We start from the raw sequence: 11,951 nt of genomic DNA, 5'->3' as shown, positions 1-11,951 counted from the left end.
ACGGAGGGAGTAAGCGTCAGTATATCCTAGTCGTTTTCTGTCCTGGTTGGTTTCGTTTTGATTATAGAATCCAAGTGCTGGAGCGGGCCTAGTAGCTAGGTCTTGCGCGATCATTCAAAAAAAAACTATTGGCAATTAGGCCAGAGACACCCAATGCATAAAAATTGTGCAGGAAACACACGGTACGGAACGAGAAATTGGGCCGGAAAAACACGCTGGCGGAAATTGAGCTCCAAACACATGGCGCGAGAAATTAGGCGAGAAACTTTCATGTTGAGGATATCACACGGGAATCACAAGGCACAAGAAATTAGGAGGAAATTTCGGGGTGGAAAAAACATGGTGCTAGAAATTGGGTGTAAACTTGAGATAACTAACGGGAAAGTTTTTTTCTTTTGGTCAGAAAACAAATGGCGCGAGAAACTAGTTAATATCACCATATGGCATTAACGAAAATGACACGTGAATAAAGAATTTTTTTGGTAAACTAATAATAATTGATTTTCAGTCACGTTCTAGAATAAAAAATTAGTTTTTTCCCTCAAGTTTGCGGACGACAATTTAGCCATATAGTTAAAATTTGTGTGGGGTTTGATCTTCTCATACCTCCTTAAAATATTCCAATTGGGTTCATTCACCGTCGTTGTAGAGCTCGTAAAGCCGAACATGAGATGTAGTATTGCCAAAGAAGGAGATGGTGTTGCGGCAATGGCCTGTCTTTGAGCACCCCGAATGCTGGATTTTGAGCCGGCTTTTCCAAGTCCGATGAGATTCTGCCGCCTTATTTCGTCACAGACAATGAACTGCTATGCAAATAATTGACACTGCCATCGCGCATCCTTGCTCTTCTCTCCCTGAGGAACAACCAGTGTTGTGGGCTTCCATGGCAGGCAGCCGCAATCGTACCCCACACAAGTAACTCCATTGTGGAAGGCATGTGCTTACAGGAGAGGCAAGGAGGGAGAGGAAGAGGCTATGGGCATGGTGGGAGGCGAGCTGAAGGACACAAGCCACGTCATCGGCCGGTGTTTGTTAATGAGATCGCCAGCACGAACAAGGGCAGAAGGGGAAATAAGCTTGGAAAAATTAGCACAAAACCACCAGCTGCCAAAGCCACTTAGATTGATTTTGGGGCCATTGTGAAAGGTTAGACAAGATATGGTCTTGTAAAAGGAAAATTCAAACATGTTACTGTATTTTATGGAACCCGAGCTGCAAAACTTTGGGGTTTTGCTACTAACTCTTGTTTAATGTATAATATAATTCAGTGAGTAAAAGTTCAGATCGTAACAACATCCATCAAAAATAGCATAGCAACTTTATCGAGCTGGCATCTTGCATAACGTCCTTAAATGGAGTAATTCGCAACATATGCAAAATTTTGGGGCCTGCACAATCTTAAACTGATAAGGCGTACTGGATTTATTTGAAAGCATATTGCAAAAACCCTACAGCTCTTTCATGCGTTCAGTTCATCTACAGTCTGAAAATGACATGTTCATGACAATACAAAGTATAGAATGATCCAGAGCAATCGTTCTCATTGTCTTGAAGACCAGAAGCTTGAGCTCAAGACGAATCCTCCAGGAAGTTGACAGCCAGGTCCCAGTAGTGTGCAACTTTAGCATCTACAAACACATTCTTGGCAGAAGCCTCACTCACGCACCTGCGCACACCGAACCACCTGGGAAAGGCGGGCTTCACCACGCTACCTTGCCATACTAATGCACAGCTATTCACCGGCTCCTCGTCGGCGACATCCTTGCCACCAACTGCAGCAGCCCAGTCAATCCTGTTCAGCATCAGGTTATTGTACCTCTTGATCGACTTCACCCCTCCTTCCACAACCACAACACTTATACCATCCGTGGTAACTGCAGCCCCAGTCAACCGGTTGTCCCGGGCATTCACGTCCACTTTAAAGCGTGTCTGACTGTTCGACAGGTCTCTGATTCTGTACACACAAACAGTAAAATAGTCTAATGTGTCAGGATCATCAAAAAGCTTCCTCTCCTTCTTCTCACGGTGCTCAGATGGCGTGAGTTTGCGGGCAATGTTGCGGTCGACATGAGCCTGCTTGCGCTCTGCAGCAGCCATTCGTATCTCCATCTCCATGCGTGTCGGGTCCTGTGTAGCTTGTGCACCAAGTACTTTCATAAGGTTGCTCATCTTGAGCTTGGGCTTTGGTGGCTCCAAGAGGCCTTGCCTAATCATTTCTTGCCTATCTTTTTTCGTAGCGAGGCGCCTCTGTGTTCTGTACTTCTTCTGCTCATTGTTAGTAAGCTTAAGTGGTTGAGGCGGTGGTGTCATGGGCTTAGCCGGTGGTTCCAATGGCTCTGGATGTTGCACGTAGATGGTGATCTTATCCATATTAAGCTTTTCCAAGGAGATGTCCTCGTACGTGGCAGAAATCAGGATTTTTGAGTCCCTGGAAAGAAATAAAATAGGAATAGTAAGTAGCTGTACACTATAAAGGAGGCCTAACAATCAACAAGAGTGAGGTAGCAGCAAACCATGGCTCAATGTCAGGAATCTCTTCCTTCGGCTTCTGGTTTGGAGGCCTTCCACCAGGAGCAATTTCAATTAGGTTTGGATTCATGTCAGCTTCGACCTTTGCCTTGGCAAGTTGAGCTTGCTTTACTTTAAGCTCTTTGGCTTGTGCTTCACCAAATTGATTCTGCACAATCAAATCAAACTATTAAGTTTAGGTACCAAAGGTACAATGAACTAAAACAGGACTGCAATTAATATATCCAAAAAAAGTTTAATCCTTACAGACCTTAATCCTCTGCAATTCAGCCTGCCTCGAAAGTTTGCCTTCCTCAATAAACTGGAATCCTGGCCTTTTAGGGCGAAGGAGCTTGGTTTGGTTGATGCCCATCCTTCCATCAAAATAAAAGGTGGATTTTGCAAGCGACTCCAAGTCTGGTTTGATAATCTGGAATGCATCCTTCTTCTGCTTGTTAATGTTGACCTAGCAAAGGATGAACCAAAAGTAGTGAGTCAATGTACAGAACTATATACCAGCCTGAAATATATGTTAAGTCACAGAAGAAGTTTACCTTCAGAGTACTCAGGTTGCTTGGCTTGGTCACGCTGATAACATTTCCATGCTCATCGATTTCCCTACCTTGAGCATCAAGACGGAGAACAGGGGCCTTGACAGGTCTTTGAGGAACATTCAGTCCACTGGATGTACCAGGGAGCATGCTGATACAAGGTGCATACTGTGGATCTTGGCGAAATCCCATCTTAGTAGCAATCTCTTGTGAAGGAATCTGTGTATCAGGAATAGCAGTACCAAGTTAATTAAGCTGTGTGGGGAAACATGAGCTTAGAATGGTTACAAAAGTATAAAAAGAACAATGAAGCAAAGGACTAGCAGTAATAGCTGTATTGTCTTACCACAGGTAATCTCTTGAGTTTTTCTGATAATTCCTTCTTCAGTTGCAAAGCCTTTTTAGCTTTCGCTAAAGCATCAAGACTTAAGTTGCTACTTGTGCCAGCGGATGAATTTGCAGTTCCATCTGCACTAGATTTCCCAGTAACTTCGTCAGATCTAATACTAACTCCCCTGTTTTCATTGGTGGTAGTAATCGAATATACCTTTGAAGGAACAGGGTCAGCAGATGGCACCGCAACAGCAGGTGCAGAATTGAGAGCACCGCGCTGCAAAATATAATTAAGATGCAAAGTCAGCATATGAATGGAATCAATTAATGATGAACCTGACATGAACGTTTTAATTAAAGAGAAAACAAACTGTAGACCAAATTTATTCTACATAAAACGGTAAGCACTTGTCCGGCTTGCCCTCATACATTCACTAAATAAGTATCACAGTCAGCAGCAATATAAATATCATCTTCAGCAGCAATGCGCGCTATGAACTGTAAATATCATCTTCATCATACAAATGCAATAGCAACCCTTTCTTACAGGTTTTATAACCAGAAAGTAGTAGGACAGGTATATCACTAACTGTATGATTATGAGTTCATCAAATCAAATTGGTAGTCAAGCATATCAGGAATCACTTCGCAAATTTCAGAAACATAAATCACATAACTATGAACAGGATAAGAAAACAGTATAAGATGCTTACATTAGGCGCTGCGGCGCGCTGTGGATCTCCATTAGCAGCACCTGACTCAAGCTTCTTGCGCTCTCGCCGTGGCCTTTCCTCCTTCCGCGGAGGCGGGTCCACTGAGGCCCTAGGCCGCTTCCCCCCTTCCCGGCCGCTGTCGTGGTCCTTTCGTTTCCGTGACGGCGGCTCGCGGTCGGCCGAATCGCGGCGCCCCACGGAATCCCGAGCCTTGTGGTGGTGGTGATGTCCGTCGGTGTCGTGGCGGCGGCGGTCCTCGCCGCGGTGGCGGTCGCGATCCATGGCGCTGAGTTGAGACGGGGCGGATGGGAGATTGGGGCGCCGCGGTGGTTATATTAGCGCGTGGGGGGTGACGACTACTCTGTTTGGAGAGGAAAACCAAAGCCGATTAAAAGCAACCGGCCCAACGAACCCAAACTTGAGTATGGTTTGGATTCCAAACCGACCCGGACCACAAATCCAAAATAAGTAGCTTCCCTCCTAAAAAATTTGTCCCTTAAATAGATTTATCTAGCACCAAGTTAGTGCTACATACTCTGAAAAAAACAACAACCCATGGAAGATCATTGGCGATCCACCCGCCGCAAAAAAAAAAACCATTCACGGTCCATGGGAGGGAGAGGGACTCGGGTTAGGGCTGGAGACGAGCTTCAGATGGTCAGATGGTAGCAACGCGTCGGAGATTGGGGTGTCCCCCCGCATCCGCATGTCGCCCAGGTACCATTCGCCCTAGGCGATGTCGTCCATGACGGGCACCTCGGACGACAAGTGTTTGGTGGAAGTCATAACACTTTTATTGATGAAACGAAACATGCAAACGTGGGGTACTTCTATGCCGAGCTCATGGATTCCACTACGTTGGATGATGACCAAGATGACGCCAAACGGTGATAATAATGATGATTATTGATGAAACGAAACATGCAAAGGAGAGCATGGTCTCAACTTAAAAAAGATGGTGATGCATACTGCAAATTACCCACTGGCTTCGTCGGCCATCGCACCACAAACCACATAGCATCATGCTCAACGAGCTCCTCCTTATCCACCATGGATGTAACTCCAAAGGCGGTGAGGAGCTCAGTGCACCCCCAAGAGCTGAACTGGATCGCTGGCAGCGGGGTGAGCAACAACAACAATGCCGCCTTGCTCATGGGTGACGTACAGAACACCAACTCAGCTGCAGGCGTAAAAGAAATTTTCCCTGCTACCTTTTCATTATTTGGCTTTTGCCAGTGCGATCATCATCCTTCTTAGTTCTCATGATCATTAGCCGGCTACGTATTATTCTCATCATCGTCATCCTTGTCAAGATGGATGAGGAGGATCTAAGGGTGGCGGTGCCAACTCCACCTGACAATTCTATGTGACCATCGGGCCATGCATGGGTCACTTGTATCGATCAAGCAAAAGAGGGTTGGTCACAGATACAATTACATATGAATTCTGCACCAGAAGGGTGCAGAAGCACTCCAGTAGAACTTTCTAAAACTATGGATGATAAGGCGCTTGAGACTGTGCCGAACGATGTCATGAGCAACTCCTTAGCAATTAAAGGAAATAAAGGAAAAATATACTAGCTCAAAGTCTGGAACTTCTTACAAAAAGACCAGCGCCCGCCCTACGTTTCACCAACAGTGAGATGATCATTTTGCCCTCTGAGTCGTCACTCACATTATGACTCTACCGAACCAAAACTAAAACTGAAGATAACCAAGCAGAATGCTAGTTTTTGAAACATCATGCACCATGTTACTAGCCAAATTAATCCATCAACACACTATGTTTAGTTGTTCACAGTAATGATATATATAAACTCCTAACATAATCATGTGCCAATCAATCTACCATTACGAGTTAGGAAAATGCAAGTGCTTCATAATTCGTGCAAATTCTTTCGGGAAAGCAGAAAGCACTTCTCTTGAAGTATATAATGAAAAGAGCCTGGTTTATTTATTGGTAGAATCATTGCGGCCTTGTATTGAACCTTTACCGTTAGGGCCTCATTTTAAGGCCAGGCGACAACCATCTTTCTAAAAGAAAAGTAGAATCATGGCGTCAAAGTAGAAACTGACTATAAAAGAGAAATGTACAAGTTCTTAATAAAATTCATGCACTAAGCAATTGCGATAAATGAATACATGGCACATACTTATTCCATAATCTCTCTCTAAAACAAAGTATTACAAAAATAAAACAAAAATAATTACTCCCTATGTCCTATAATATAAAATGTTATTTTACAACTAACGTACTCATATGAGCACTGCTATACACACAACGTATGGACGCACGACCCACAGATGACAAGTCAGGTACACTATAGGATTAGCTGGGGCTTTTAACCTGTGTGGCTCCTGCTCCCGTCGGGCACAAATCGTCCATCGGTCAATCGTGTGCAGAGCACGTTCGTACTCATATATACTCCCTCCGTTCCAAAATAGATGACACAACTTTGTACTAAGTACAAAGTTGGGTCATCTATTTTAGAACGGTGGGAGTAGGTTGTAATAACATTTTATGTTATGGGAGTAAGGGAGTACTTACCAAATGATCAAAAGCTTGTCCAAGCACACATAATTATTCTGCTTATTCGAGAACTAAGAGTATAAATATCCAGGAGAGGACCACGTTTGAATCCTAATCTTAATCTTTCTCTAAAACAAAGTAATAATTAATACCTCCTACATAGAAAAAACAAGAACCCAAAGATTATTTGATACTGCTTCCAATACGGTGAGCTAGAAATAATCATAAACAAAAACAAGGACTCCCACGACTAGGGTTTCATTATTTACACTATTTGCAGCCCAAATGTACTACTCTGTGAAGTGATATAGAAGATGCCCAGTCACGCAGGGGGTGTACGGAAATGATCCTTGTATGCGAGCGCCATGTGAGTAATCTGCTAGCTGTCCCAGATACTGAAATTTCGAGTTGTTCAAATGATAAGCCATTGCAACTGGTCCTTTGTATGATGTCAACGCCAAGAAAACAACTTCTTTGTAGGGATGAAACCCAAGAAAGGAGACATAGGTGTGGGAATATTGATAAGAATCTTCAATATTCACAATGTTATCATCGTCGGAGTCCCAGTCCAAATTTTCCGTCTTTATGTTTCTATTGTTGCCATTCACATCATCATCGTCGTCCAAAATCCAAGTTTTTTCAATTCCCTCCATATAATCTGGCAGGTACAATGGTAGAGCTGTAGTTCCCAGATCAATATGTTTCTTCGACACCCAATCCACCCGTTCACTCGATTCCATGAGAGTCCAAACCTGAAGTCGACATCCATCATAAACTGTTGCAAAGTACACGCCATTTTCCGATCTCCCAACATAAGACTGCACGGGAATGCTCTCCTCGTCATTTATCGGTGTTTCGATTACTCGATACTTCCCATTCGATAAAGATAACCTATAAAAATGTCAATTCATTCAAAAATAACATTAGAAACCTTTTCCAATATATATATATATATATATATATATATATATATATATATATATATATATAGAAAATTAGTGCTAGAAATTAAAAGAGATTCTGCAAAGATGAACTAGTGCTAGAAAACTACAGTACCTCACAAGAAACACACCATAAAATTGCGCGTAAAGTGATCCTCGCCAGTACACGCTTCGCCTACCCCTCTGGCGGCTCCATGGCATGGATATTGGATGTAATACTGTCTTCGGAGCCTCGGCTTCACGGACAAACGATCTCCTCTGCCACTGCCTTGTGCTGGAGGAGAACACGTTTATGTTCCAGGTGGATGGTGGACATTCGATCAAATCCTCTTCTAACTCATCGTGTGGGTTCAGTACCACCTTCTCGGGGTCGGAAGGGACGGAGAACACCTGATAGTGCAGCGACTCGGCAAGGTCAAACGCAAGGTACGCGTCGCAGCCGTCGTCCTCCCATGGAAGATCTTCCCAGCGCCTGGTGGCGGGGTTGATCACGCAGAGGGTCCTCCAGTCACGGTGCAGCAGGAGGCCGCCGCAGTGATCCACGAGTTCTGTAGAGCTGCCGCCGCAGCGAGGCAGGAAGCTGAGATCGCTGTGGATCGGCGTGGAGGAGGGGCTGGCGAAGAAGCGCGCGTGGTCGCCGTAGTTGAGGAAGAGGCCGCGCACAGCCCGCGGGAGGAGGTGGGGGAGCAGCAGGCGGCGGCCGTCGACGATGGCGCACCACGCCTTGCGCACGCAGCGGGTCGCGGCGAGGTCGCGCGGCTGGAGGCGGCCGAGGATGTGGGCGAGCGCGTCGTCCGGCAGGGATTCCGTCTTGTCCATGGCTGCCGCACGGGGTCCGCCTTAGTCCTCAGATTGCGGCTCGTTCTGTTTGAGAGAGATTTTTTTTGAGGCAATTCTGTTTGAGAGAGATGAAGAGGAAGACTGGTGCCGCTGTGTGTTTGTATGGAGATACATAATTGCGGCCCGTCTAAGGTACGGAGTATTTCACAAAATAATTCACATTAATTTTCAATCCTCTTACAGACGTGTTCACGGAGGACCCCTGCGCATGTTTTGCAAAAACACCCCTCCCGCTCACGCGATGTACCCCGTCCGTGCCATGGGAGTCCTAACGTTGTAACCGTTTTTCATCTCATGCCCTCCCCCTCCCCTTCCTTGCTGTCGTCGGACGGCGTGGTTGGGGCGAAGCCTGTGCGGCGTCGCCGGTGGCAGGGCATCTCTCATGTGCTGGTCCTTGGCGGCGCAGGCGGATCAATCGGGGTGTTAGTGCCGCGCGTGATGGCATGGTCCACGAGTGTGTTGCAGCGGCGATGAAGTGTACACTTCACGGCATCGCGGGGGCACGGTGGTGCCCTTGGCTGCGGTGACAGGGCGGGCTTGTAGCGGTGGTGTTGGTTGGGTGCAGTCTTGGCCCAGATTCGGCTGTGGTTGGCATGGGATGGCCGCCTCTCGTCGGCGTAGGGCTCACGCGCGTTTGGGGATGGTTTTGTCTATTAGTGGCATGCAGTAGGTGGTGGTAAGGATCCGATGGCTCGTCTTGTTGGGGTGGGTGGGACTTCGGACTGGGAGGTAGTGGGCCTCAGGGCCCCTCCCTTGTCAGGATATAGGTCGAATATGGCCTACGACGTGATGTTGGTCGTCTTCTTACGTCTCTATCCTTGGTTGAGATTTGGCTGTTGTATCCGGCCAGGATTTGATGTTTGTTGTTGGGGACTCCCTTTGTGCATGGGCAGCATTGGTGATGTCCGATTCTGGCTGACGTGGTGCTATGACACGATTGTACTGCTCATGCGTGGTGTGTACCAAGGTGTCGGGTTTCCGACAGTCAATGTTCTGGCGGCGACACAGTGTCATTCTTGGACACTAGGGTGGCGGGCCCGTATGGGGAGGTTGTGTGGGTCGCTTTGTAGCGAGCAACGCTACATCAGGGGCTGGGCAGCGCCTCCTCTTGGCTATATGACGATAGCGAGGGCAGGGGCGGTGGGTGATTATGTTGTCGGCGTGGCTTTGGCGGTGGCAACTCCCTGGTCAAGATTTGGAGGCCTCGTGTTGGATGTAGTGGAGATAAGAGCTTTTATCGCCTTTCACATCAGGATCTCTAACCAGTAGGCCCTTCATCTTCTATTTTTGTCATAAAGACGTTTCACTTGACTATAGTACTTCACATGTATATAGTCACCCTCTATTAGTAAGGTGGAGCTTGCATTTTGAATTATCATGTCCCATTCTAACATCATTGCTATATTCTAGACCGTGTCTAGTATAAAAATATTGATCAACCGGCTACTCTGTAATGTTGTTAGAGTCGCCATGTGGGATTTGGTTACCGAGCAGAAATTCATTCAAAAGAACAGTTGACCGCCTGGTATTTATTAGTTACGCGGTAACCGAAAATTTGGTGTCCCCCATGAGATTCTTTTTTGCATGCGGGATCCAAAACATTGGTCCTTATCAGTCGAAATTTGCATCCAGTAAAATTATTTGATACTTTCTGTATCACTATCCGACTGCTGTACAATCTCGTTATGGCCACCCTCAAATTTTCATTCCAGTAAAGCCATACTTCATACTTCCTGTTTGACTACATATGTCCTCACTTCACAATGTATATGAACAGTAAAGTGTAAAATTAACCGCAAAAAAGTCTAAAATTAAACATGGCAAATTTGCACATGTATCTCATGATTAATGGGTGAGTTTATCGTGTACGCAAAATTGGAACCAGCTACAAGTGTTAACGACATTTCTAAGACGATCTCGGTTTGGTTCCACAACTTTGCTTGATTTTTTTTTCATAAATGAGTTGGAGGAAGATCTTTATAACAATATACACATCTTAATCTCAGACATAAACATGGTGCGTCTTAGAAGTTTATTCAAAACACAAATTATATAGGTATATGTCTCGGATATAAAAATATTCGAGGCTGATGTACATCGGCCTTTGGTGTCATTGTGATATGTAGCTAACCTTTTTTATTTCGAATCGCTGGGATAAAAACAGTTGGATTAAGTTAACTTTTATATGATACCATACATATGTGCAGTTCAGTCAAGAGAGAGGTTTTTATAGATACTAAAATAGAAGAAAAAAAACGGCTGGAAAGTGATCCAAATATGTTAGTGACAATACTTGCAGGGTATTCTATATGGAAATAATCATAGACAAAAAAGGACCCAAAGACCAGGGTACCATGCATTATTTACACTACTCTCTGAAGCTTTTTAGAAGATTCCCACTAATGCAAGGAGTGTATGGAAACGATCCTTGTATGCCAAGCCAGTAAGTGTGTTGGCTTAGTATGCCTAGATACTGAAATTTTGAGCTATTCAAATGACAAGCCACTCCTACTCCTCCTTGGGATGATGTTAACCCCAAGAAAATAACTTCTTTGTATGGGTGAAACCCGAGAAAGCGGATCTCATTGCAGATACCTTCGTAAGCATCTTCACAATGCTATCATCGTCCGAGTCCCAATCCAATTTTTCTATCATTGTCCTTGCGTTGTTGCCATCTACATCATCATCATCACCACCAGGGGCGGATCCAGCGTGGGGTCGTGTAGGGGCGGCCGCCCCGGGTAAATTTTGGTAACCTAGGATACCCCTGCTGCTTTTGGCTGATGGACACCATGGGGGGCGAGCAGATTCAGTCGACGGTTTCATATGAGCGCGAGCTTGACGAAGGAAGGGGAAAGAAACGTTTCGTCGGGAGAGATAGCCAGATAGGCGATGGAAGATTTAGATATGGGCCAGTCAAGTAAGCCCAGTAAAAAATTAGATGAGCCCATTAGTTTCTGTACGCAGCCTCCTATCCGATCCATCATGGAACTGATCGTACGCACAGGAGACGGGTTCACCGTGGCCACATGACCCGATCAAAAAAGCAAGCGAGCAGCCAACAGAAACAACAAGGAGCAGGTTACATTGTTTATTTTGTTGTTATGTTAGCCTAATTCTCGGAAGTTAGATTTTATATAAATTTTTGCATTATATATTTTTCACGTAGTAATTCTTAAGAGTGAAATAAATTTGAAAAAAACCGTTGTGTTGATAGTCTTGTCTGAATGTGTATTCTTGGCCTATTAGTATACTTGATTTTATTATTTGATTGTATTGTGCCTTCAATTTTTATTTCTATTAGAATCCGCCCCGGGTAACTTCAAATCCTGGATCCACCACTGATCACCACCACCATCTAAAATCCAAGTTTTTAGGGTTCCTTCCATATTGTGCGATCCATGTGACTTTACAGTTGCACATGCCTTAAGATCGATAATGTTCTTCGACGCCCAGTCTACCCATTCACTTGATTCCATGAGTGTCCAAACCTGAAGTCGAAAACTATCATGCATTGATGCAAAGTACACCCCTTT

The 11,951-nt window shown here is 45.0% G+C and overlaps 1 protein-coding gene and 1 pseudogene across 1 annotated transcript; both read right to left on the bottom strand.

Annotated features, from left to right (window-relative positions):
- Positions 1–1,569: 1,569 nt before the first annotated feature.
- LOC119333043 lies at positions 1,570–4,387 on the bottom strand (annotated as a pseudogene).
- A 2,351-nt stretch (positions 4,388–6,738) lies between these two features.
- Positions 6,739–8,394, bottom strand: LOC119333042. The gene is made up of 2 exons (XM_037606077.1): positions 7,691–8,394; positions 6,739–7,525 (listed from the first exon to the last, which is right to left on the bottom strand). Exons 1-2 carry the CDS (start codon positions 8,392–8,394, stop codon positions 6,925–6,927), a joined length of 1,305 nt encoding a protein of 434 aa, XP_037461974.1. The 3' UTR covers positions 6,739–6,924.
- Between the last annotated feature and the right edge of the window lie 3,557 nt (positions 8,395–11,951).

This window comes from Triticum dicoccoides, chromosome 7A, assembly GCF_002162155.2.
Source record: "Triticum dicoccoides isolate Atlit2015 ecotype Zavitan chromosome 7A, WEW_v2.0, whole genome shotgun sequence".
In the NCBI taxonomy this organism is placed as follows: Eukaryota; Viridiplantae; Streptophyta; class Magnoliopsida; order Poales; family Poaceae; genus Triticum; species Triticum dicoccoides.
This window is presented reverse-complemented; position numbering and strand designations above follow the sequence as displayed.